General features: G+C 43.7%; 3 protein-coding genes across 8 annotated transcripts in view; 2 read left to right on the top strand and 1 right to left on the bottom strand.

Annotated features, from left to right (window-relative positions):
* slc66a1 (solute carrier family 66 member 1) overlaps window positions 1-829 on the top strand; it is an 8,538-nt gene extending 7,709 nt beyond the window's left edge. For both annotated transcript variants that reach the window (XM_086212735.1, XM_086212734.1), the window contains exon 8: window positions 1-829. This exon is cut by the window's left edge and continues 304 nt beyond it. The gene's annotated coding sequence lies outside the window, so the exon portion shown is untranslated.
* Window positions 830-1,282: 453 nt separating this feature from the next.
* nr1h5 (nuclear receptor subfamily 1, group H, member 5) lies at window positions 1,283-13,366 on the top strand. 4 transcript variants are annotated; one of them, XM_086214162.1, is made up of 11 exons: window positions 1,288-1,603; window positions 4,498-4,637; window positions 8,462-8,851; window positions 8,923-9,063; window positions 9,140-9,264; window positions 9,963-10,061; window positions 10,149-10,236; window positions 10,345-10,461; window positions 10,542-10,631; window positions 10,713-10,826; window positions 11,944-13,364. In XM_086214162.1, the coding sequence occupies exons 2-11, from the start codon at window positions 4,541-4,543 to the stop codon at window positions 12,144-12,146; spliced, it is 1,464 nt and encodes a 487-aa protein (XP_086070288.1). In that variant the 5' UTR covers window positions 1,288-1,603; window positions 4,498-4,540; the 3' UTR covers window positions 12,147-13,364. The 4 variants fall into 4 exon arrangements, with proteins under 4 accessions (XP_086070286.1, XP_086070285.1, XP_086070288.1 ...); XM_086214160.1 differs by having other exon boundaries at window positions 1,283-1,603; window positions 4,502-4,637; window positions 9,963-10,236; window positions 11,944-13,366; XM_086214159.1 differs by having other exon boundaries at window positions 1,283-1,603; window positions 9,963-10,236; window positions 11,944-13,366.
* brpf3b (bromodomain and PHD finger containing, 3b) lies at window positions 12,851-25,506 on the bottom strand. 2 transcript variants are annotated; one of them, XM_086214157.1, is made up of 13 exons: window positions 25,141-25,506; window positions 22,434-23,995; window positions 22,138-22,294; window positions 21,827-21,958; window positions 21,103-21,231; window positions 20,307-20,619; window positions 18,031-18,330; window positions 16,730-17,332; window positions 16,234-16,315; window positions 16,069-16,157; window positions 14,261-14,355; window positions 14,013-14,167; window positions 12,851-13,856 (listed from the first exon to the last, which is right to left on the bottom strand). In XM_086214157.1, exons 2-13 carry the CDS (start codon window positions 23,969-23,971, stop codon window positions 13,673-13,675), a joined length of 3,777 nt encoding a protein of 1,258 aa, XP_086070283.1. In that variant the 5' UTR covers window positions 23,972-23,995; window positions 25,141-25,506; the 3' UTR covers window positions 12,851-13,672. The 2 variants fall into 2 exon arrangements, with proteins under 2 accessions (XP_086070283.1, XP_086070284.1); XM_086214158.1 differs by having other exon boundaries at window positions 16,730-17,329.
* Window positions 25,507-26,004: the final 498 nt, after the last annotated feature.

Here is a 26,004-nt window from a genome sequence, read left to right as displayed (position 1 = left end):
ATGGGATTTTTCAATGCTCTGACTTTCAAAGGGGCGTGTCTGGGGTCCTTGTGTCTGACGTGGATGAGAACAACTTCTCTGGTCAACTCCTCTTCCTTGATTTTAGGTCACAGTATCCATGTGATGTCATAGCAGATATCAGAAGCCCACAGCTGTGTGTGACCATGACCATTATTCTAGTGTTTCCATGAGTTATGACACTAACATCTGCTTGAAGCTCGTCTGATCTCGACTGTCAGAGCGGAACTTGAATCAGCCGTGTGTCCGATCAGAAAAGAAAAGGGTTTTGTAAAACATTGTAAATTTGTATTCAGTCATTTAGTTTTTAATTGATGTTGTACACACCGAGTGCTTTGATCCAAAAAAAAAAACCAACAACAACTTTTCGGTGCATTTGTTTTTTTGTGTATTTTACAAACCTTTTTAATTGTGTTCTTTTATTTGCCTTTCTTTTTTTTATACAGACACTTGACCAGTTTTAATTTGCACTGGTGTTAAGCCACTTAACAGATCCTCACTACAGAGTTTAATTACAGTTTTGTCCCAATAATTTCTTTGTTTTGCACATTTTGACACAAAAGTCGTTTTTGTATTTTAAAGACTGATGTTCGGTGAGTCGTGTACTGTAGAAAAAAAAAAACCCTAATTCTTCTGTTTGTCCAGTCATTCTGGATAAATGTTTAATTGTTTGTCCCAGTTTTAATCATAAAGTGATTTATGAATTTTATTGAAAGTGCTCCCTTCTTACACTCTTCACCTCTTATTAAAAAAAAAATTTCACCCCTGCAGCAGAGGCCAAAGCCTGCTCTTGGCCCTGATGTTGACCTTTGACCCTTTGTGTTGTTTTTCTTCATTAGCGGATACACACTGGCCTCCCAGTTGCACATACATACACACGCTCCTTCACGACTAAACATAATCCAGTCATACACACTCAAAAGGGCCCACCCACTGAGGAGGCAAGGTCAGTAAAAAAATATCGTGTGTGTGTGTGTGTGTCTTGGGGGTGGGGGGTGGATGGTGTTGCAGTGTTTGGTTGTGAAACAGTGGCAGGGAGATAGCGAAGTGTGTTGGGGAGGTTGCAGGAAGAGCCAGTGATAGGAAGCATCCATCCATCACCAGGGATGAACAAGAGGCTGTTTATAAACACTCCATACTGGGAATTTCTTAATGAGATGATTCCAGTTCATGCAAGCGGTGGAGTGAGGTCAAATATCTGGTGTGAACTGAAAAACTAAGTATGAGGAAAGATGTACATTACCTTCAAGCACAACTGTTCTCTGGCTTCACCCTCACATTAACACACACACACACACACACACACACACACCCCCCATGTATTATGTACCTTCAGCTTTTGTATTACAAAAGCAAATTTAAAGGTACAGGAGATCTTTGCTCAGGTCAGCTTCAGAAAACACACATCACAAGCTTCATTTCAGAGGCTGTGTTTACACTGTGTGTGCGTGTGCGCGTGTGCATGTGTGTGAGAGAATGGAGGCTCGTGTAGGAGTCAGCATTACAAAAAAGCGTGAGAGTTGGACGAAGCGAGACGACGCCAGACGGCTCTGAAGAGACAGAAAGACCCCCCCCATCATAGGCGGTGAGTCCACAACCTCTGCTCTTAATGAACTAAAATATAAAATGATATATAAATGGTAATGTCGTTTACATTAGCCCTTTGTGACATTTTTGTTTTTGCGGACTACTCAAGGTTGGTGCTGATTTCAATTGAATTTGAAGAACTCGCATAAAGCATTTACATTTAAAACGTAAAACAGCTGTCAAATAAAAAATGTCCAACTTTAACTGAGCAAGTGCAGCATTCCTTCAATTAATTTAAATCATATCACAACAGAACGAGCGCGTTGACCCATCCAATGAAGGAAATATTTTTAAATACTTGAGTTAACAAAACTTAACATTCAACCATTTACATTCCTTCCCACCCCCAAAACCACACTCACATATGCTCAGACATCAGCAGTGGACTTTAATCGCAAATTCTGAGGCCTCTTCATTGTAAGCGTCAGATTCCTGCACAGATCAGTAAACAGTCAAGGCCATTATCGAGCTGCAGCTACCAGCCAGCAGCTCGATAGATAAAGAGAGGAGCTTCACATGGCCAGAGCGTCCTGAGGGGGATTTATGATGTGATGAATTTGTCTCAAGTCATGCACCGTGAGTGATTCAGGACAAATGATCAGAAGGGTTTTTAACATGCCATCAGATTGTTTGTTTTGGACCTAAACTGCCGCTGAGAAGTTGAACTCATTCTCTAGCTAGTCATTGTAAAGCCATCAAATTAACTGGATGCGAACATTCCCTACAAGTCTGCTCTTCCCCCTCCCCCCCTTCCTTCTTCATTCTTCTTTGACACTCATCTCCCATGGGGTGAGCGCTCGCAGTCAGGCCCGCGTCCAACAGCGTGACACCTTCAGAAGATCCATGGCAACGTTTGTACCCCCACAGCTATGATCCCCATCGTTTAGTGTCACTCTCAGCACTATTCTCCCAACAATGTAGGAGGAAGAGCTGATGTTACAGTTTCACAATAGATGTCAGAAGCGAGGAGTCACAAATAGCCTTCAGGCTTCACTTCCTGTCTGTTAGAATGAATTGAGGGTTAAAAAAATGTAGGATCGAGTGTTGGGATAAAATTGAGCGAAAGAATATGCCACCAGTGAGGCTACATGTTATTTTAATTAAAAAAGCTCTTAAAAGTTTAAAAGTGACTGAGGAAACCCTGTATTAAACATCATCAGACCACAGTTTCTCTGTCAGACCCCAAACAGTTACGTAGAGCCACTTCTTTATGATAATCTCACTTTACGCTGATGATACTGTGCTATTCAGTTAGCTTGAAGGCCATTAGAGAAGCCAGGAAGTTTCCTGTTCCGTCATCTGACTAAAATTTTGCACAGTTATGCATATATATAGATAACTAACTAGTATAGATCTCAAAACAATTCAAAATAAACTGACTTAACAATTTTTAAAAGAACATTTTCCATAACATTTAAGATCCTCACAAAGTAAATGGACTTAAAGGAAACCTAAATTTGATCAGCCAGGCTATTAGTTTTATTTTTTCAACTTGTAAACATGCTTGTGGTATGAAAATGGCTGACTCGTCTGTTTCAGATAAGCTGCACTACCATGTCTCTCATAATTCACTTCCTCTTCTGCCTTCTCCTCACATGCAAACGTCAAGTATTCACTCTTACACCTCAGCTTTGTTTTGTGTCTGGGGTTTCATGTCGGATGATTTCATGACGCTAACGTTCACTCTTGGCGTGCTCAAACACCCCACCCATAGTCACTGAGATTTCTTACACGTACAACCTAAACATCAGCCTCTGTTATTTGCTCTGCTTTAGTTTGCCCTTTTCCCTGCAGTACAAGTTATCATGAAACCGTGTTGCCGTTTGCACTCTGATCACATGTGAACCAATTTACCCTTTGAACATAATCTTCAGATGAAAGGCGCTGAGCAGCCAGCTACTGAGTTCCTGTTTCATCCTGTCATTGTGGTCGACTGTGATCACAATGGTGAAACTTCGGGCTCGCCGTCGTATCTGTTCCCATAACGTGTCGGGGGAAATGTCGGGGAAATGATGACATGCGAGTGGGAGGACGTGGTTAATCCTCAGTAAGCATGCTGCATGTCAAACATCCCTGACCAGAGATTTACAGACCAGTGCTGGTGGGGTCACTTCAGTCTCCTCCAGGTTGTCCTCCGTCCCCCCTCGCCCGGCCTGGTTAACTATCCTTCAGGGAGGCGGAGGTCCCCGAGCCCCTTCAATCTAACGGCTGTCCAATATTAACTGCAGCACAAACACCAGAGTGGTAAACAAAAGGCAGAGTAAACATACTCCCAAGGCTTCGATCACAAACATGGACATGGACACACACTCACACACACACACACACACACACACACACACACACACACACACACACACACACACACACACACACACACAAACACACCTGAAGTAAAGTAAATAATTAATTAAATGGATTTGTTCCCGAAAGCTTTAGAAGCAGTGTTAAATCCCCTGATTTATCAGGAAAATTCTCCATATCGTTGATTTTAGATTGAAATGACGAGTGTCCTTAATCTGGCCTGTGAGGTCAAAGGTCGCCCTCTTTCCCTCCAACCCTGACATCCTCTGATCTATGAAGTCCCAGTTATATCCAGCTGTTTGGACCACAGTCCCATCCCGGTCCTTCATGGGTGTCCCCTCTCTCCCCTCTCCCCTGGGGAGTGTTAGGACCTCCTCCAGCACATCATCCACCACCGACCAAAAGCCTCAGCTGCGCTTTTTCTCTCTGCTTTAAAAATATCAGCCTGGACAGCTAAGAGACCTGGATGCATCCTGGGGATTGAAGAATGTCTCCCAACTTCCCAGATACTTCATATCTGTGCAAATCCTCCGAGTAATTATCCCTGCGTTTGTGCGTTCATGTGCTTTTGTGTATGTGTGTGTGAAGATAGATCGTGTATTACCAGCTGGAGAGACAAACTTGTGTCCAGATGAGAGAGTGGACTGAGCTGGAGATGAGTTTTTCAGCAGGAGGGTTTCTCTCCTCCCCGGATGGTTACTGTTCCACGGAGCAGCTCCAGTACTATGGTGAGTCCATGCTCACACTCCTGCACCTCCATCAACTTCCACCCATTGCCTTTTTCCCTCTAGGCAGCGCCGTTACATCAGCGTTACCAAAAATATTAAAGACAGAAACTTTTGTTTCAGTTGCATTCCAGAAAGCGTAATTTGAAGAGAGGGCCTCATTTGCAATAATCTGGTTTAAAGAACCAGTTCAGCTGGATTATTTACAGCTGTGTGTATCCATGCAGATTATATACAAGTGTGTTTAGCAAACTGCTTGTAACATTTCTTACAATGTATCACGACATTTCATTTGCGGAGCCACAGCTTTGACAGATGATCCATTTTTAATATTCCTAATCTTCATAATCTACCAAACATTTATCAGATCATTCCTCCAACGACAGCGTGTCAACAGCTTTGTAAAGTACATGCAAATTAAAAAGTGTCAGTATGATTCGAAGAACCTGATGCTAGAGTGACAAACTTTTTGATCAAGTGACCCTTATGAGCACAACGACCCCCGAAGTGGTCCCCCATAAAGAGTCACTGTATGTAAAAGAAAAGAAAGATAAATAATAATGACAATAATAATATTTTACAATCTACAAACCACATTTATGCTGGGGTTTTTTTGGCATTGTGAAAATGGTCTTTAGATATATTGGATCCCTAATTGTAGATTAATACTCAATAACTTAATCGGCCAGCAGAATAACGCTGTACGACTTGCTTAGCATGTTTTAGCAGGTCAGCTACATGACCACGACCTTTCATCTGCTCGCGTTTCTGTCGTTACTGTTGTTTTTGGAAGACAGTTGCATTTTGCAACATGCGTCAACTTATTTATTCAGTCAGTCTGAGCTGACTCAAGTATGTGGGTCATTAATACATGATATTGTTACACAATGAGTGGACTGTTGCTGCAGTTTACGTGTGTGTGCATGAGCATGTGTGAGCGCATGCTTGTGTGTGTGTGTGTGTGTGTGTGTGTGTGTGTGTGTGTGTGTGTGTGTGTGTGTGTGTGCACTCATTCACTCTCACAGCGGTTGAATTACGGCCAAGTGTTTATTTACTGCCACTGAGTGCTCCATGACATGGAAACAAGAGAGTTCTTAAGAAGGCTCAGTCAGCCTGCTGCATTCACAGCACGCAGGAAGGCTGAGTGTGTATCAGGGATCTATTTATACTGATGTGAATCATCATCCGAGTTACCCTGTCGTCTCCCCTTCTGCCCTTCAGGGAGTTGGGGTTGGGGGGGCGCCATGGGGGGGTTAGTTTGCTGGTGTTGTTGGCTGTGTAGCGTGCGTGGGATGGAACGGAGGCTGAGGAGTGTTTAGACATTTTCAAATGGTTTACAAACAATTTTGTCACAGGCTGAGAAAGCAAGGACCTCCCCCCCACACACACACTCACACACACACACACACACCCTTCCCCCCAAATCACTGCTGTCTGGTAAAGATGGGAAACATCTGGAGAGAAAACAAAAGTCAAAAAAGACATATAGAAGAGTGAGTCCTTAAAATGATGACTGTGTTGTCACTGTAAAGACTTTCAGACAGTTTTGCTGAAACGTTTTATCATCATTAGTCAGAACGACAAATGGTAGCAGTTGCATGTAGAGACAAATATAAGAACTTGGCCACACGCAGGATCGGTGTCAGAGTTGATAAGGTCACAGAGAACACAGAGGGTTTCATTCAGGAGGTCCTATTTATACGGCAAGTGTGTTACACTGCTGCTGCTCTCTCTCTCTCTCTCTCTCTCTCTCTCTCTCTCTCTGTCTCACACACACACACACACACACACACACACACACACACATGCACTGATGCTGGAAGCTGCCGTGCAGGGTGGCCATCAACTCATCAGAACCAATTAGAGGTTCTGTGTGGAACAGCCAGACCACCACTCTACATCTCAGCCAAAGTTCTGAAACTACCCTGTCACTGCCTTTGTGACCTTTGTGGGTCACATGACTATATACTGGCGGTGTCTTCATGTGGAAGGCAGGAGGAAAATGACTGAGCATGTTGGTGACATGAGGAGAGGAGCATTGAGGAGGACAGTTTAGCGGTGTGTGTGTTCTTTGGAGAGCTTTATCACTGAGGTTGCACATCAGGCTAACTCATCTGTCAAAGGCAACTTGAAATGACTCAGATCTTCGTAACTGTGGGACACATGACGTCTCCACCTTCACTTCTGATGCTACTTTCTTTCATTTCTGCAGGTAACGGTGTAAAGCTCAAAAAAAGAGGAATGAAATATACATTTTTTTAAGTGAAAGCAAACTAATTCAGATTTCCTACACAAACAATGTGCAGCTCCATGGGTAAAAAAATGAAGAAAATGAAAGCCACAAGCTGTGATGATCATTTCACAATATTTTTTTTTTAATTAATGAGTTATGGACTGGTTTCTTTCCCTTATAACGTTTTTTGATCATCAAATCTATTTTAGAAGTGATTCACTCATCAAGTTACACATTTGTGTTTCATTCAGATGAGACTCTCAGCCAGAAAAATGGGCGTGGCCTATACCAAAGGATTACGCTCGATTCATGGAACTGTGCATGCACGATTTTAGTGCATGCAGGATGTGACGTGGAGTTGACGCTAGTTATGCTGCCCCCTGCTGGCCACCATGGGAATCGTATCGCATACGTCACACCCGGCATTGAGCGAATGCAAATTTTGGTTGTTTAGTTTTCCCCAGAAATACAAAAAAAATGTGTCAGAGGAAGAAGAATTCCCATTTCAAGAGGACTCATTAATGAAATAAAATAAATATCAGGTTAAGTGGACGCTACCAAACATATGACGAAAATGCTGTCCTTACCATGTGAGGCAAATGAATTTGACTTTTTTTTTGACTGTCTCACAAAAAAAAATGCTGTATAGTCAGACATTCTGTTTTGATTTGCACTATTTTTGAAAAAAAACAAAAACAAAAAAAAAAACCTCAGCCCAAACCCACCCAACACTCAGGTGCCCTTTGAGCTCCAGGGCTCCACCGACTGTTGTCCATGTGTAATGGCACCACCTCCGTTCGGAGGAAACATCATTGATGACTCTTCAACCTCAGAATTAGCATCTCCATCAGTGCTTTCAGCTGGGTGGGCTCTCTGTTGTCTCAGTGCAGGACACATCCCATAATGGTCCCGGTCACGCTGGTCCAGCTGCACTTTGAGCATCTGCCAGTGGTCACACATGTTTTCTCAGCGGAGACGGGACTTGCAAAACACACTCTGCTGAACCAGACTAGCTCTTCTCCACTGACCGGCCATTAAGACTGAATAAAGGATCCAGAAAAAAGGGGATCAAAACGTTCTAAATGGCACTGGGAGCTTCTCAGCTGCATCCTGTTTGAAACAAGTTCACAAGGTCCCGCCCTCAGCTGTTTTATTGTATCCCCCATGATTCATTTAGGCAATGAAGTCACACGAGTCACGTAAGAAAACATTCCTGTGACGCGGCCGCAGGGCAGAAGTACGTCTCAAGATGTTCATTCACTTTGGATTTTGTGCGTCACTGTTTTCCAAAACTTTTAAAAATCATTGTTGACACGTTTGTCCGTCAACACACACGTACACTGTTCTGCTTCTGTGAATATTCACTAAAGCACCTAATGTGTATCCCTCCTCAGATGCAAATAGTCCCCTGAGTTTGGTTAGTTACTTCTGTTTGAGTAATGTTGACTAAAAACACAATTTACCAGTGTAACTTCAGCTGACAGTGTAACATACAACTTCTAGGGTGTAACTTGTGTTCACACTGATTTGACATGCATGGTCTCCTGCTGTTATAAAAGTAAAATCTCTATTTATTTTTATTTTTTTATTTCAGACATGCTGGCAGACCCTCTGGGCTACCCACTGCAAGACCCTGACCTCCAACTGCTCCCTTACAGCCAACAACAATACAACCCTGCCACTTTGCCCTTCTCCCTCTATGGCTCACCATCCTCCACCTCTTCATCCTCTTCTTCCTCCTCCCAGCCCTGCCATCCTTCATACCATTACAGCCCTGACTGCCTGGAGGGGCCCTGTGACCCCAGCCCAGAGCCCCACTGCGGGGGCTTGGCTCAGGGGCTTAGTGTGGCAGGACTGCCTCTGGGGCGGAGGTCACGAATAGGTCAAGCAGGGAAGAGCAGAGGTCAGGATGAGCTGTGTGTGGTGTGTGGTGACAAAGCATCGGGGTATCACTACAACGCTCTCACCTGTGAGGGATGCAAAGGTAGTTCTGGTTGTCATCTGCTGCTTCATGGTTCCCCCTCAGGTGGTTTAACCTGGTCTTCTCCTGCTCAGGTTTCTTCAGGCGGAGTGTGACTAAAAAAGCCGTGTATCACTGTAAGAGTGGCGGTGGCTGTGAGATGGACATGTACATGAGGAGGAAGTGCCAGGACTGCCGACTCAGGAAGTGCCGCGCTGTTGGAATGCTGGCTGAGTGTGAGTGACGTATAAGTTGACGGACATAACAGCGTGGTTCAAGAGTCTGGAAGTTCTTCTCCCCCTCCTCCCCCAGGTCTGCTAACAGAGGTGCAGTGCCAGTCCAAACGACTGAGGAAAGGAGGGAAGGGCCGAGGGCAGGGGGAGGAGGAGGGTGTTGACAGCAGGCGGGTCAGCTCCACCAGCAGAATACCTGGACAGGTACTGGACCACCTCTGGGGATGTGACCTGAGTTCATGATTGCACAGACTGCTGTGATGTTGGTGTCAGATTGGATAAACGACTGGCTGCAAGCATTTTACTTTGATTTTGCACTAGTCAAGATAACGGAAGAGGGATGGACTTTCTTGATAAAACCGACATTACCCACCATCACCGAATCCACTCAGATATCAACGGATTAGACGATAGGTTGGGTCCATAAACAGGATAGTAAAGTATATTTAGAGGACAAAGAATGCGTCCTAAAACCCCAAATAAGTTAGCATCGTTGAATGTCCTGTTCCCTCAACTCAGAGTCAACTCTGTTTTATTCCGAGATATAATATACGTCAATGAAATATGCACCGGGGAACTTTGAAGGGAACAAGTAGCTAAACAAGACCACGGCGGCTCTTAAGGACATAAAACATCATGCTGAAAAAAGCACAAAGCTAATTGGGATGATGATGATCTTATTTTTGCAAAAATCCAAAACTCAATCAAAAAAATCCCATCAGCTTTTGGTAAAGGGGAACCCACGGCGGTGCTGACTTTTGTGTTGGACAACAAAAATAGAGCATTCCTGCTGCTGTCTATTGGTACGACTGGTTCTGAAAAGCAGAGCAGTTAGAAGCTGGGTATTCTCATACGTTCCCGCCATCTCTGTGCTCTTTGAAGCATTGTGATTCTTTGTTCAGGCTCCATCTGCCACTTTAACCAGAGAACAGAAGCACATCGTGGACCGAATGGTTGAGGCCCATCGACTGTGTAGGGCACAGGACAGCAGCAACTACAGGGTACGTCCCCGTCTGGAAACCCTTCCCCAATTTACTAAAACATATTTTCATTTTTCACATTGTCCTTGTGTGTGCGTGCGTGCTCAGTTGTTTGATTGGCCGGGTGCAGAAGAAGGGGAGGGCCTACCTGAAGTTGTATCACCTCATCTGCTGCAGTTTGCTAGGACAGTTCCAGGTAAGATGGTCAGGAATGTGTCACTCCTACCTTAAACTAGATCATCTGCTTTCTTCAGAGTTTTTGCTAATCCTGCTCAATAGTTTTAAGATGTGATTCTCCACGCAGGTTTTGATCTGCTGGATTTCTCAGACCAGACTTCTCTCTTGTCCGTCTCGTCACTGGAGGTCATGTTCCTGCTCTCAGCTCAGCAGTTCTCCAATAACCCAACAAGCCCCAGTCCAGGTGGATACGCTGACACATTGGAAAATGACCCATCACACGGAAAAAACAGTGAGATTAATGAGATTTTTCTTGTTTCTCAGCCCTTCAGCTTTTCACCATGTCAACACATAACTGGCTGAGAAATGCTGAGTCCAAAGAAAACATTCACAGTAAAATGTTGGTCAACTCAGGTCAGTCAAGATAAATACAAAAATATCTCACATGCTGTGTTTGACAACCACATGAATCATGTCATGTTGTGGTGTGACCAGGACGCAGTGAGGATCTCCTCGGCCCCGTGCTCAACTTCTTCCACAGCATGGCGGCGCTGCGGGTTACTGAGGCTGAATACGCCCTGCTCACCGCCACCGCTCTGCTCTGCTCAGGTCAGACTGTCGCTCTGGTTGGAAAAAGAGATTTATTGCTTCAACCAAAAAGTATTTTACACTTTTCAAGTACTCACAAATAGATGTCTTGAGTGGACAAAGATTTTTTTCAGTGCTGCAGTATTACTTTGTGATTTCAGAATGCAGAGAGAGCCAGTCATGCATATTTAGCTTTAGGCTAAAGGCCACTGATAGCTAACAACAGTTTGTTCATGGGTGGCGCAGAACCTGAATGGCTACTACTAGTGTTTGGCAAAAATCAAAGTATTGTTTATTACTGCTTGATAAAGAAGACATAGATCAAGCTGAATGATGTACTCGAGAGTTTTTAAACTGTTGTTTTCAGGCGGTTTTGTTGCAGCAGCGGTTGTTAGCCATCAGTCTCCATTAGCTTCAAGCTAAATACATGTCGCTGGCTTTTTCTGCATTCTGGAGTCACACAGGTGATTTAGGAGGAAAACCCATCTTTGTGAGGTCAAGACAACAATTTGTGAGTACTGGAAGACACAATACCCTTATTGGGTCGAGTGTAGCATGCTATACGTTAGCATCACTCAAAACATAAGCTAAGAGCACCAAACTTCACTGATTCGCTGCCATGGGAACTAAACTGGATAATAATTGCCATTATGTCCAAGGCCCACAATCCAGATTAATTCCAAGTATATTAAGCAGTATGTGTCATACATTTGGTGCTTTAATCAACAATGCACAGTAGGTCAGCTCTGCTGCCCCACTTACAGTAAATAATCAGTGTGAGGTTATCAGGAGCTCCTCCGCAGGGTTAAGTGACACCTGTGAATGATTCACTCAGACTAAAGATTCACCAAGACTGAAACTCACTCTGGATGCTCAGTTTATACAGATTTGTGCTCTCGATACTCAGACTGCAACTGAAAGAGCCTGGACATTTACACATTTAGATCATTTAAAAAATATTTGGACACACGAACCATTAAAAATGAATCTGTCCAACAATATGTTTCCATTAAATTATTCAATTTATTGTTAAAAAATGGAGGGCGATGTGTTCTTGATAGTGGAAAGGAACACATATGGATAAAAACTTAAATTTCAGCGTTGAGGACTTGTTTGTATCTGGGTCCCTGTCCTGCAGACCGTGCATCCTTTCTGGCCGCCAGCTGTGTTGAGAAAATGCAGGAGCTGATTCTAGACCTGCTGTCCCGGATGTGTGAGGCTCAGGCTGGAGCTGCGCGAGGGGGACCGCAGCGGTTTGGCCGCCTGCTGGGCAGACTGACGGAGCTCCGAACCCTCCGTCACAACTACCTCCTCTTGACCAGACAGCAAGTGGGACACTGACGGATGAGAAGATCCACTGCTGCCATTTGCATGTTCTGATTTATGGACTAGTGGTCCAAATATATAAACACTGAGCTGAAGAATGTACCTTTTTTTTCTCTTTTTTACATGAAGCTGGTCAGACTGGGTTGGGTTGTTGCACAAATCTTCAGTTTTCTCAATTGATTTCAGGTCAATCACTTCTTTATATTTTAGCCTCTTAAGGGACTGGAATGTGCATTAGTTTGTATGAGCAAAGGGCATTTTATAGATCTTTTTATAAAACTAAAATGTGCACATGCTCAGTATTTTTCGCTATGCTATTATAACATTGACTTAAGGCCCGTTCTAGAGAGTCCACTGTCTGTTCCTAGACAGATTCACCACTGCTCAGAAACTGTCATGTAGACAATGTGTGTTTTTTAGGAAATGAGCACTGACCTTTCATTTGGAAAAAAGATGACACAAAAATGCAGTTAAGTATCCCAAAAGGTTTTTAATAGAGCATTTACTTCCCACAATGAGGAAATACTGGTTCAGACAAAGTATTTGGTGAGCAGGTAAAATATGCAAGTTTAAGCTTATAAAGGTGTTTGTTCCATTTGATAAAAACGGGGCTCTGCAGCACTCTCAACAATAAATATCGTCATCTGGGGGGAGTCATTGGTGAAGGATAGAGGGCCGCTAGAAACCAAACGTGACTTCATCTGTTAAAATGTTGGCTGCATGTTTTTAAAACCTCACTCTGTTTTAAATAAGATTTAATTCTCGCATTTAACCAATATAGTTTTATTTCTATACTTCTGTCTTCCATAAATAAATTATTTCTCTCTGTATCAAAAAGAGAATTCAACAAATATAAAGAACAATGGCTCATCGTGTAGTATGCTCTGAATTTACACCCACGCGCACAGACAACCACGCGCGCACACACACACACACACAAACACACATTACATCAAAGACAAGCTAAGTACACTGCAGCAAGTCAGGAATTCATCTGCACAAATATACACAGCCTTTCTTTGCCCCTCATGGTTTGATTGACATACGCATTCCAAATGCAGCAACATTAAATTAAACTGGATTTGATAATACACATACATATGTACACAAAGTGTGCCTTTAGAATGTACAAGTGTCTTTGTAAAAGATTAAAATGTAAAAAGCTCTTGTATAAAAAGATGGCAGTGATCCATTCATTTGTCTCCTGCGCTTCATATAAATATGACGAATCTCTTTTCGGACTACTTGGCAGTAGCGTGATACAAAATAGAGGGGAATTCTTTTACGTGCAGCTTCAACACATCCAGGCGAAGCAAGCAAATACGTGTGGAAAACCCACAACGGGGCCGCAGCAATGTGGAACCTAAACGGTTAACTTCATTCCCATCTGGAGCTCCACATCCTCACCCAGGTTCAAGGCAAACACAAACACCATGTAGTGGTTTGGTGAGACCAGCCGCTCAAGGCCCCTTCCGCCTATCTGTTGCTTTAAGACCAGAGGAGAAATGCATAGTGGCGGACATTTGACTCGCTGCTGCTCTCTACAGGAAGTTGGAGGTCACAAAGCCTTGGCTGTGGCTGACTCTGCTCTGGTGGATCATGGCGCGGTCGTATGCTACCTGGACAGACTTGCGGATGCTGGACTTGCGGCCCTCCATGATGCGCAGCTTGTCTGCTGTGTCATCGACACCTAAAGGTGTCACCTTGTCCCGTGGGAGCCACTGCCTGCAGTAGCAGAGATACAGATGAGGCTTTTATATGTTTACACGCACATGCTGCTACAATAAAAGTATGAGATTATTCTAGAACAGCAACTGGATCTATGGTCTTTTACTCCATGAACTCTGACCTCCCAGTGGCAGGAAGATGATTCACACTCACCATGTTCGCTTGTTGTCAAAGAAGAGCACCAGGTAGAGCCTCTTGTTGGCCTCCTCCTGCCTCTGCTCCCCCAGATTGAGCACCTCTTTGGGGGGAACAGGTATGGGCACGCCGTTGTGAAGCAAACCCTCCTCTGGCATCTCTGGGTCGATGATCTGGAACAAACACAGTCAGCAAAACCCTTCCTATGATGACACCACCTCAGATTAGATGTTGCTTCAGTTATAAGGGGTGAGATGAGGAATTACCAGAGCAGGGTAGGAGGGGTATCCCCGACACTTGGCCCACACCAGATCTAGAGGTTCCAGTTCTGTTTCATCCTCAGATGTTTGGCTGCCGTTACCTGCAAACACAACAGCAGACACTTAACATTGTTGGTATATATTCAGTTCCCCGGACGCCCTGAACATGTAGTACCGTATGCAATGTCCTCTCTGTATTCATACGTGTTACTAACTCCTCTTCTACTCCAGAGTCTTTGTGCTTCCCCACTTCCCAGATCCCTGACTGATGCTGCTGCTAGAGGAGGCTACAGACCTGAAGAGGCTCAAGCTGCCACCTTTATCCCCACTTGCTCACATCCCCTCTGTCCATCATTGTCTTGCCCTTTCTCTTCCTCTTTATCTCTGCCCCTCTCTTTCCTTTTGTATATGTCTTCCTCCGTTATCTGACTGGCAATTATTTGTCTCTGCCCTGCTCTTCTGCCCGCGTCCCCAAGTGCAGTTGCAAAAAACCATCAAGCACAATGACAAAACTGGCTCATGTGAGGACCTCCCCAGGAAAGAAAGACCAAGAGTCTTCTCTGCTGAGGATAAGTTCATCCGAGTCCCCCGCTGTGTCTTTGTGCAACGCAGAAAAGGTGAATGGCTGGTCTCTACATGCATGGTTCCCATTGTGAAGCATGGAGGAGGAGGTGTGATGGTGTGGGGGTGCCTTGCTGGTGACAGGGTTGGGTGGGGATTTATTCAAAATTGAAGGCACGCTGAACCAGCATGGCTACCACAGCATCCTGCAGCGACACGCCATCCCATCCAGTTTGTGTGTGGCTGGACCGTCATTTATTTTTCGCTCGGACAATGACCCCAACCACACCTCCAGGCTATGGAAGAGCTATTTGACCAAGAAGGAGAGTGATGGAGTGCTGCACCAGATGACCTGGCTTCCACAGTCACATGACCTAAACCCAGTGGAGATGGTTTAGGATGAGATGGACCGCAGAGTGAAGGCAAAAGGGCCAACAAGTGTACAGCATCTCTGGGAACTCCTTCAAGACTGGACTTGGAAAACCGTTTCAGACGAGGACCTCATGAGCAATATATATATATATATATATATATATATATATATATATATATATATATATATATATATATATATATATATATATATATATATATATATATATATATATATATACATATATATACATATGTATATATGTATATATATATACACACACACACACACATATATATACACACACACACACACATACATATATATATGTATATATATGTATATGTATATATATATGTGTGTGTGTGTATACATATGTACATATATAGATACATGTATATATATGTATATACATACATGTATATATATAGATACATGTATGTATATATACATGTATATATACATACATATATATACATATATACATGTGTATATATACATGTATGTATATACGTATATATACATATATACATGTATCTATATATACATATGTATATATAGATACATGTATATACATACATGTATCTATATACATATATATACATACATGTATACACACATACATATATATGTGTGTATACATATGTATACACACATACATATATGTGTATACATATGTATACATATATACATACATATACACATATAAATATATATACATATATATATACACACACACATATATATATATATACACACATATACACAGTATACATATGTACACACACACACACACACACACACACACACACACACACACACACCCTCTTCACGAAAGCAGGAGAGAGAAAGAAGGCAGAGAGGAAAAAGAGAAACATACCGGTGTAATCAGAGTCTCCGTTGACTATCTCCAGAAATGGAACTTTGGACAAAGCTGGTTTCCCGAGGCTTCGTTTGGGTGGTGAGCAGCTGTAAGACAGCAAGTCATATGTGTATTAACACTCAAAACAAGACAAACCTTGACAATGGATGTACCAGGTCTCACATTTCTTTGTGGAGGACTGGGCAAGGGCTGTACTCTGAGTCAGACCCACTGTCTTTGTGCTTGTTGAAGCCGTTGGTCAGTCCTGAAAGCAAATCAGAAACATCTTACATCTGCTGCTACTGACACTAAACTATTGTGCTGCGATGTCCTAAACACACATCTCAAAAGCTCAAAGGATCCATGGTAACCATCTAACTACTTTAGATTCAACATATTCAAAATATCTCAATAGTATTTTCTAACAAACTTGAAGCAATAACCAGGATAATCTTGACAAGCTGATCTTTTGAAAAAGGGTTTATGAAACCATCATCTTTAAGTGATATCTCTCACAACTAAACTAGCTGCTGCATTTGTTCTGCTGTATGATGTCATTGTTATTAGCAGCTCTAGAGACACAGTAGACAAATAAATGTGACGTCAGCACATTCCAGCCAGCCAGCTGTGTGATTATAGCCCCCGTAAGCCAGGACTGACAGTAAGTACATGTTCTCACCACTTTCCAAGGTATGATTTGGCATCTTGTCAAGCTCCACATCAGAACTCGTGTCTCGGCTCAGGGACCACTGTTCATTAAGAGAGGGGGGTCCGGGGCTTTTCTGTGGGGTTTTGGATGGAGTGGACAAAGGTGTAGAGGATGGGGTGCTGGCAGTGGAGTTGGGTGCAGTAGGCATGTCGCTTGTGCTCTCGTCCTGCGATCCTTTCCCATTTAGCAACGGATTGTCTCTCTCTCTGAACAGCTTAGCTCCATTTTTTGCTTTCTTGAACAATACAGAGGTTCTTCGTCCAACTCCGCCTGTGATGGGCCGTGTGGGAGTGCTGGGTTCTGGCAGGCCGTTGGCCATTGATGGCCCTTCCCTGTGCAAACTTGGAGGAGGTGACGCCTGCACCTCCTGTGCTTTAGTGCAATTCATGTGCTCTGTGGTGGCATCTGAGAGGTCGCCATCCAGCTTTAGGCGTTTCAAGGGCCAACTGGGCGACTGGGGCTCCTTTGTGATGGGCCGCAGGGTGGGAGGTTCCAGAGGTGCATCTCCTTGCCGCGGAGGTGGAGCCGGCCCTGTAGGTTCCAGTGTCGGGGGCGAAGTGGATTTGAGATCTTCTGGAAGAGGAGAGGAGAAACATGAAATTCAGTGTCACTCTGCTATTTCTTCCAATGAATGTCCACTTAGTATGTAGTGTGATGTGGAGGTGTAGTAGTCACACTGGAAAATGGTGTCACTTCAGAGTGATTGACAATTCAATCTAAGAGTCTAACCACAGCCCAGAGGGAGTTGACGTATTCTGTGAGTATGTAACATCAGATAAAGGCGAGTGAGGAAGTTTCTTTGCTCTCACAACTGTACACCAGCAACATGGCAGCAGGGCAGGATTTTATGGCTGGACTGACACATATCACATGTACTGGCCTGTCCTCCTCTACGCTCTAAGAGACGGTCTGACTGGACTACCTGCAGGCAGAAGTGGGATGGTATGGCATGACTGTACATGGCCAATGGAGAGTGGTGAGTCCATGAGAGTGATGTATAGAAGAGGTGCAGACATAGAGTGCACTTGGAGAGGAGTTGTGAGGCAGCCATGGCTAACGAGACTCTGTGGGCCCCTACTTACTAGACTGGAGACAGTGGGGTGGTTGGGGTTGGTACGTGGGGGGGACCCTGGCTCAATTACCTGAGGACAATGTTCCGTTAGCTCATGTTCACAACTGGTCTCATTGAAAAAAAGTGGCTTTTAGAAAAAAAAAGTGCATGCACTGGCATTTTTTATTCTGATTCAACAGTAGTGCTTGTCATCGCGCACCTTTGTCTGAAGACGAAAGGCCATTTTCTGCCTTGGCGTCTTTATCATCTTCTTTATCGTCATCTTCCTCGTCATCGCCATCATCATCCTCTTCTTTCAGACGCCCATTGTGAAGGTTGTGGCGATGCTGTCCCTGCCGGTACCGAATGTTGTTGATCTCACGGCGAAGCAGGCGAATGCGTCGTGTCCGGGCACCGCTGCAACGCATGGAGGTGACAAAGTCCAGCTTGTCCAACAGCTCCTTCAACTGTTCCTCCACAGTCATATGAAGACGGTTATCTGGATCCAGCACACTATCGACTAGACATGAAGAGAAGGTGTTAGATTCACAGTCATGCTACCGTGCCTCTCCCACGAAGGCCAAATGGGGAACTCGTGGTTAAAAATATGATATTTTAGCCCTAACTGTTACTGAAGCTAGAAACATTTGGAAAAAAAATGTATAAAATGGGGTTCACGTAGGCCTAAGAATGCCGCATCTTGATTATTTAAATAAACAGGTTATCAACTAATTTACACTCTGAAGTTCCTGCTGAAGCAAGAGAACCGAGTTTAGCCCATTCCCATTTCATCCCTAGCTTTAGTCCTCTGTTTTGCATATTCATGTTAAGTGGTCAGGGTGTATCGCACCTCTTGGGATTCAAGCACAGGGTGAAATCCTAGGACTATACAGCTCTTCAAACAAAGATTTTTCAGAGGCACATTTTAAAGCGGGGGGGTATGAAAAATTTCTCAGAAAGTCTTGATAATCACTGCCAAAATGTCTGGTTTTAAAAAATTATAATAACCATTGTACTGTGTTAAATCAATGTTGTTGCAATGCATTTATGTATGTATGAATCTATATATGGTCCCTTTCTCATAAAGTGCACAAAAATAGCTAGTAGTTGGCATGCTGATATCTTGGTCATATCAGCTTTATAAGAATAATTATTCATTTTGCATAACAATCCCATATTTTGGTATATTTTCATGTTGTATTCAACCCACTTTGATGGTATGACACACATTACATTTATCTTAAGTTCAGCAGTGATGTCCTGAATTTTACAGCTCATATGCAGACAGAGCGCTGTTTAGACTGCTAACTTATAAGGCTCTCAATGATAAAGCCCCATCCTATTTGAAAGAGCTCATTAATCCCTCCTGTCCCACCAGAGCACTCCGCTCCCAGAATGCAGGTCTTTTAGTGATTCCCAGTATCTCTAAAAACAGACTGGGAGGTAGAGCCTTTAGTTACCAGGCTCCTCTACTGTGGAACCAGCTCTCTCCAAGGGTCAGAGAGGCAGACACTTTAACTATGTTTAAGTCCAGGCTTAAGACTTCCCTTTATGACAGAGCCTTCAGTCAGGACTGGTTCAGGTAGCTCTGAACCATTGATAGCTATGCTGCTATAGGCTTAGACTGCTGAGGGACACATCAGGTTACATGGAGCCCTTCCCTCCTCCTCTCCTCTCCTCTCCTCTCCTCTCTTCTCCCCCTCTCTCCTCCCCGCACATTTTTGGAACTGTCATTACCATTACTTGTTGCACTTTACAGTTTGGCCTTGGTGTCTCGCAGTCTCTCTGTGTTTCCACAGATCCACCAGAGCTCCAACCGCCGCCTGCATCACCCCCCCCCCCCTTATTCCCTACTGTTACACCGGCCTGCGCTCCCCGTCCATGAACCAGTCTGCCATCCAGTCCCCCATCAAGCTGGCTTGCTCTACCTGCCTCCCCTTCCAGAAGCTTCCTTCTTCAGCTGTTATTAACATTTCCGTGTTTCTCACATTCTGCATTGTAAACTGTTTTCTTCTCTGTAACAACATCTACTGCACATCTGTCCGTCCTGGGTGAGGGATCCCTCCTCTGTTGCTCAACCAGAGGTTTCTCAGATTTTTCCCTGTTAAAAGGGTTTTCTATGGAGTTTTTCCTCAGTCGACATGAGGATCTAAGGTCAGAGGATGTTGTTATGATGCCATGTGAAGCCCTTTGAGACAAACTGTTTGTGAAAACGGGCTATACAAATAAAATTGCCTTGCCTTGCCTAATGAAACTGGTGACTTGTTCAATCAATTGATGTGAGAAATTACAGTTGTTCCGTGCTTTTCAATCTCCAGCAAACAAATGGCAGATGTGACCAACCATTGTTGAGGTAATATGGTGGTTATGTAAGAGCTGTTTGCGACTGCTGACGACGTGTGGGTTCTTGGAAGGCCATCCTTTTTTGTAGGGGGATTTTCCACCCCTACCCCTTGTGAGTAAAAATGAGAAATGAGAAACACCAGTGCGCCTCACCATCTTCCCATGTACAACTGTAAAAGTCCCGTTTCTGTGGCGACTCCAGGAGGTGCATGCCAGTGTCCACTTCCAGGCCGGTGTTAGTAGCTTGTCGCTGGGCATGGCGCAATACAGCTCCCCCCAGGTCTCGGAGACGCAGTGCTGCCCGATGGAAGACTGTGTCCTTCGTGTTGTAGAGGAGGCAGTTTGACACCATCAGACTGAAGTCAGCCTCCAGGTCAGCCACTGAGCGATAGGCATGATTTTCCAGCTTTGTGCGCATAGTAGAGAAGTCCATGGGCTGGCTGATGAACTCCAGGTAGTCTGGGACCTGAGGAGCAGGAATCACAAAATTAATGATGAACCAACACATTGACCAGTGATTTATAAGCAAACCAAAGGGATGTAAGAGCCATTTCTTGAATATTTCATTGCAAATCCTACTTCCTACTACAGAAGAGGAAGCAAGCATTATGCTCCGACAGGCTCACTGAGGTCTCATTATGATTCAGTTTCAGACAGGGCTGCAACTCTGCAGCAGAAAACGACACTATGGAAATGACAGTGAAGGACAGTGAACCCAAGCAACAAGTTGCCGGCTAGACAGCTTAATCATGTGCTTAAGTTGAATTCTCGCCTGGTTCATCCCTGCTTGTCTCGCCTTTCACATCACATAGTCATTTCAAACATTGCTTTTACAAAAACATTTATTATAGAAATTTTATGGTTAAACCATGAGCAGTTCCAATGCTTTTTTTTTTTATACCGCCTTGCATTTAGCATGCGCCGTTTTTTTAAGGGAGAGCTGTCTGACCTCCTTGATGTTGACCGGCTCTGCAAAGATCTGGGCTGAGTCTTTCTCTTGTAGTTGGTCCAGGGTTGAACGCAGTAGCACCAGCATTGGGGTCAATTGCATCTCCAGAGCTGCTTGGTGGACTTTGATCTGGGATTGACAAGAGGACGCTTGTGATTTGTGGAAGTTACAACCATACAGAGCTTTTACACGCCAGAAAAAACAAAACCAAAAGCAAAAAACCCCCAAACAAACAAACAAACAACCATGTCAGTTAAAAATTGTATAATGTTAACTAATTATGCCAGTAGTTGTATAAATGTGACCAAAAAAGAATATTTCTAAAAAAAAAAATAAAAAAATCATGTTCTCAGATTTAAACAGCCAAAAGATCCCACTGACCATCAGATGGTTCATGTAAAATATACTGAAGTGTTCACACTGATTGTCTCCCACAAAAGATATTTTTGGTAATACACCCATTCAGAGCTGCCACCTGCTGGTTTGTTTTGCCAGTCAATGGGATGATGGGATAAAAACATAAGCTTTAACAACATAACACATACCCTCTATAGGACAAGGCAAGACCAACAGGTGCCCATAGGCTCTATTTATTTCCAATTTAAAATTTTAAAATACTTACTTACACTGACATTTTCACAAGTCTAAAAGTAAATAGTATGTAATAAATGTACAGAACATAGTTTAGGTGTCCTAGCATCTGAGCATCCCCCTTAAATGATACCTGCTCTCGTTTGAGTTTCTCCCTCTTGCGGATGAGCTCCACCAGCAGCCTGGCTTTCTCCAGATCATGTCGAAGCTTCTGCCAATATCTCAGAGCTTCTCTTGCTGCTGAAACTTTTTCATCCACCTCGGGCTGCAAGGTACATTTAAATTCAACACGTTTTTAGAGACCCATGCATTATTTCTAATAATGAGCTTGAAGGAGACCAAATCATTTTAGAGATGACAATGTTAAAAAAAATACACTGAATAAATTAAAAAACAGAGCAAAAAGAAAAAAAAAGTGAAGAAATGCAGTAATGCAAAAGGTACCTGTTCAGTGTTCCTCTGTGACTGGAGGTTAGTGTGCAAACGCCGGACCAGCGGCACCCCGTTCCTTGACTGACGCTTCAACAACCAGTAACTATGCAGCCTCTGCATGAACTGGTTTTTCTTTTGGAAGAGGATTCCTTTGCACATGATATTCAGCCTGTAACACAGGGACAGATAAAATATGACTTAAATTGACTACAACCACACAAAGCTCTGGCTTCATCAAAATGTTAGGATTCCAAGTTTGGGTTCTATCAGTTGCCATCAAAAAGATCATTTAAAAAGGACAATCTCACCTGCTAGTGGGTATCTGAGGCACGGTCACTTGTGGTGAAGCAGTGTTTTTTGCTGTTGACTCTGTGCTCTTCTTCCCTTTCTTTTTATCAGTCTTGGCATCGTTGTCAGACTTTCTGCCTTTTTTTGGTGTGGTGGGACCCTCTGTGTAGGCACTCCGGCCTCGACTAGCCCTCCCTCTGCTGCCCACCACTCGTCCTTCACTCTCCTCATCCGAGACTGTGTCTTGGCCTGGAGGTGAATGAGCCTCACAGAATGCCGTCTTCTTGACAGAGAATGTGGTCCCATTGATGTTCGTCTCACGCACTGGATCGATCTTCATAAACAGACCGGCACGCTGAGCACATGTGACATGAAATGCAGTGTAACAATTGGCCTTGTGGCACTGAATAGATGCACCGCGGCCCTTCTGCTTACACAGGTAGCAGGTCAGTTTCCAGCGGGCTGGGGGGATGTTATTGACACCTTCCACTGGTTCCAAAAACACAGTATTGGCAAAGCAGACTTCAGGGATCCAGATGGCACAGACAACATGTGCCCAGCGGCCATCGCTTGTTTGCTTAAAGGCGCCACCACGGTTTGGACACAGAACACAGTCAACAGGTTTCTGAGGAGACTGAAGGCAGCAGCGGCACAGCCACTGGCCCTCAGGGATGTAGGGTACTCCGTAGCACTCCTGGTGCACTGCCAGGTTGCAAGAGTCACAAAAGAGGATGACGTTGCTGTTGAGGCACTCATCATCCAGGCACACGCAGCAGAAGGCATCGTCATCAATAGTGCTCTGAGAGGGTGCCCGGCTGCGAGCTTCCTGATATGCCTCTTCTTCAAGGCGGTCCACCAATAGCTCAAAGGTGTCTGATGAGACAGCAGAGCAACTCTCTGAAGTCCGGCCAGCATTAACCATCTCCAGCCAGGCTGTGTCTTCTTCGTCCATGTCATATTCTGCCTGAGCTTCCTGTTCCTCAGCTGAACGTTCAATATAACGGTAGTATGCTGTTGGCAGAGGAGGTGCCTCAACTGGTGTGAAGGTTTCTAGCACACGAAACCGAGGTTCAGGGAGGGGCAAGTGGTGCTGATGTGTTGTATTTAACTTTTCAGGTGCTTGAGAATGAGAATTGGTGCAGTGGTTCTTAGAGGGCGGTGTGGATTTGACAGCGGGACATTTGGAGTCTTTTCTGCGGCCTCTAGGTGTGGCAGGTTTGCGGACTGTTTGAGTACTGCTGATCGGAGGTGATGGCTGCTCACTGTTTTCTTTGTTGCTGTTACACTCACTTATGTCCTGAGCCATCATCTCATCCTCAGTAATGACCACCAAGGGCTCCAGAATAGAAATGCGATGAAGCCTTCCATCAAGCTCAACTTCTACCACCTTCTGGGCCTGTGCATATGTCAGGGTTTCTCTGCTTGGAGATGCTTTGAGGCTATAAGGAGATGGGGATCGCTGGCGGGACGCCCCTCGCCTGCCAACTGTCCCATTGGACTTCTTGACATCTTCTCCACCTCCTGTGGCCGCTTGGCCTTTTCGACGCGGCTTCCTCATAGGCCACTGATCACACTTTCCCTCCTGTTTGTTCAAAAGGTAATAAAATAATGTGGGAGAATGTGGTGTCATAATTATGAGAATGATACGGCTGTTGTACAAGAAAGCCTATTTGATGGTGCTGCACTTGAGCTAGTAATGACCATTTTGTGATTACACTCTTTACAAAAATCTCTCTTGAATGCACTCCAACAATTGAAACATGTTATTTACATCATCTGCTGGATTGCAGCATCTGTTAGCTTATTTGTTCAGCAAGCCCTTATCTAACCTTCCTCTTTACTAGATTAACAGCTTCTTCCCCTTTAGGATCAATAATAGTATTTACATTGAAAGTAAGATTTAATGTGTGCGGTAAGAATGCCACACAATAACAGCCTATAATGATAAACAAGCAATGAACTTCGTAGCATGTAAGGAAAGTAAATCTCTGAAGTGTACTGTATCCCATTAGGCTGTGCTGTGGTCTTGGCACCTGTAGCGTAAACATTCCTTCACATAATTCAATTAAGCAAACTCTTATCCCTTCAATTCTCACAGCAAAAGGAGAAGGCCAATGTGTAATAACGTTGGTTACTGACTACTAATTGGACACCTTCGCCTTTCTCCATTCGTCAATACACACAGTAACAGCCTGGAAAAAGTACATTACTCTCAAACTGTTCGTGATCAACTACTATCTGGGCCCAGCCACAACACAGCGCGCCCATCCAATCAAATTTCAGGACCGTTTGACTGATCTACGAACAGCCAATCGCCTTGCAGAACACCGTGGTCTCAACAGATCAGTGTCCTTATTTCAGGAGTAAAATGTCAGCCATATTTACAGTTTTAAAACACTGTTAAGACTCTTCCGCAGTTTAAATACTGATTGTGTATTGTTTTAAACAGTGGTACCTTTGCAAAGGACGTTAAGATAAGACAAATATTATGGCAGCACACTGGTGTTCTGACATAAAAGCGAACAGACAAGAAAAATATCGGTTAGCCAGCCTGCTAACTTTGAGAGAAAACCAGTACTAAATGTTAGCTTGTTTTTTGTTGTTGTTGTTATTGTTTTACGTTGCCAAGGCGCACAAAAAGTTACACCGTTGCTGGTTACACTAAAGTGAAAGGTTCTGAACATGTCAATAATGAAGAAAGTGTAAAGCGTGCTTAAGTCGTCTTACCTATTATGGCAACTGACTGACACAAGTAGCTCGACAGCCGGCGGTCTAAAGCCGCTACTACAGTAATGGTTGCCACCTAGCTAGCAGCCCCCTTGCTGTACTCTCGAAGCTAATAGCTACTGTTAGCCAGCTACAGTTTGCAGGTCCAGCCGGTACATTGGGCTATTTAATAGCGCTTCCGTTCCCTCATAAAATGACGTTTAGGAGGCCAGCAGCTAAGCGCAAAGGCTTACTCAGTACACGAGTTGTATGTTTACATTAATAGTTTGAGGAACAGCTTATTGTCGACCCGATTTTCTGAGAAGGAGAAATACTAGCCTCCTCTAGCTAGCTGGCTAGCTGTTTAGGGTCTTGAATGCTAATCGACATTAGCTGTAGTAAAATACTTGACTTCCGGTTGTCTTTCAAAATAAAAACCTTATTACGTGTGATTAAATGGATTTCAATTCAGCACAAACATTTGTCCATTTGACAGTGTTATATCAAAGTATCACATTCAGTGTATTTGTATGTGCATCATTTCCGCACAAACTTTCGAGATTCCCTTTTGTTTGTATTAATTTTTTAAATTAGCCCATCTCCAACTATGTTTTATTGTATTAAAGCAAACTGTACTGCACAACAGTCCTCAATACTCTTCGTTTTGATTAATTAAATTGTTGACTTGATATGATTCATTTTAAATTCTGTGATATTCTATCAAAGGTCATTTGAAAGCTACATATAGATTTGTGAATTGGACCATCTTTCTTTGTAACAATAAACATAAATCAATCCCTGCCCAACATTATGTCAGCCTATATTAGCAATGTTCCTATACATCGACCTTTTATTTTGACGGCATATAGGCTCATTTCCGCTTTT

The sequence above is a fragment of the Aulostomus chinensis genome, chromosome 9, assembly GCF_037954235.1.
Source record: "Aulostomus chinensis isolate RoL2024-O1b breed Wild chromosome 9, RoL_Achi_v1.0, whole genome shotgun sequence".
NCBI lineage: Eukaryota > Metazoa > Chordata > Actinopteri > Syngnathiformes > Aulostomidae > Aulostomus > Aulostomus chinensis.
This window is presented reverse-complemented; position numbering and strand designations above follow the sequence as displayed.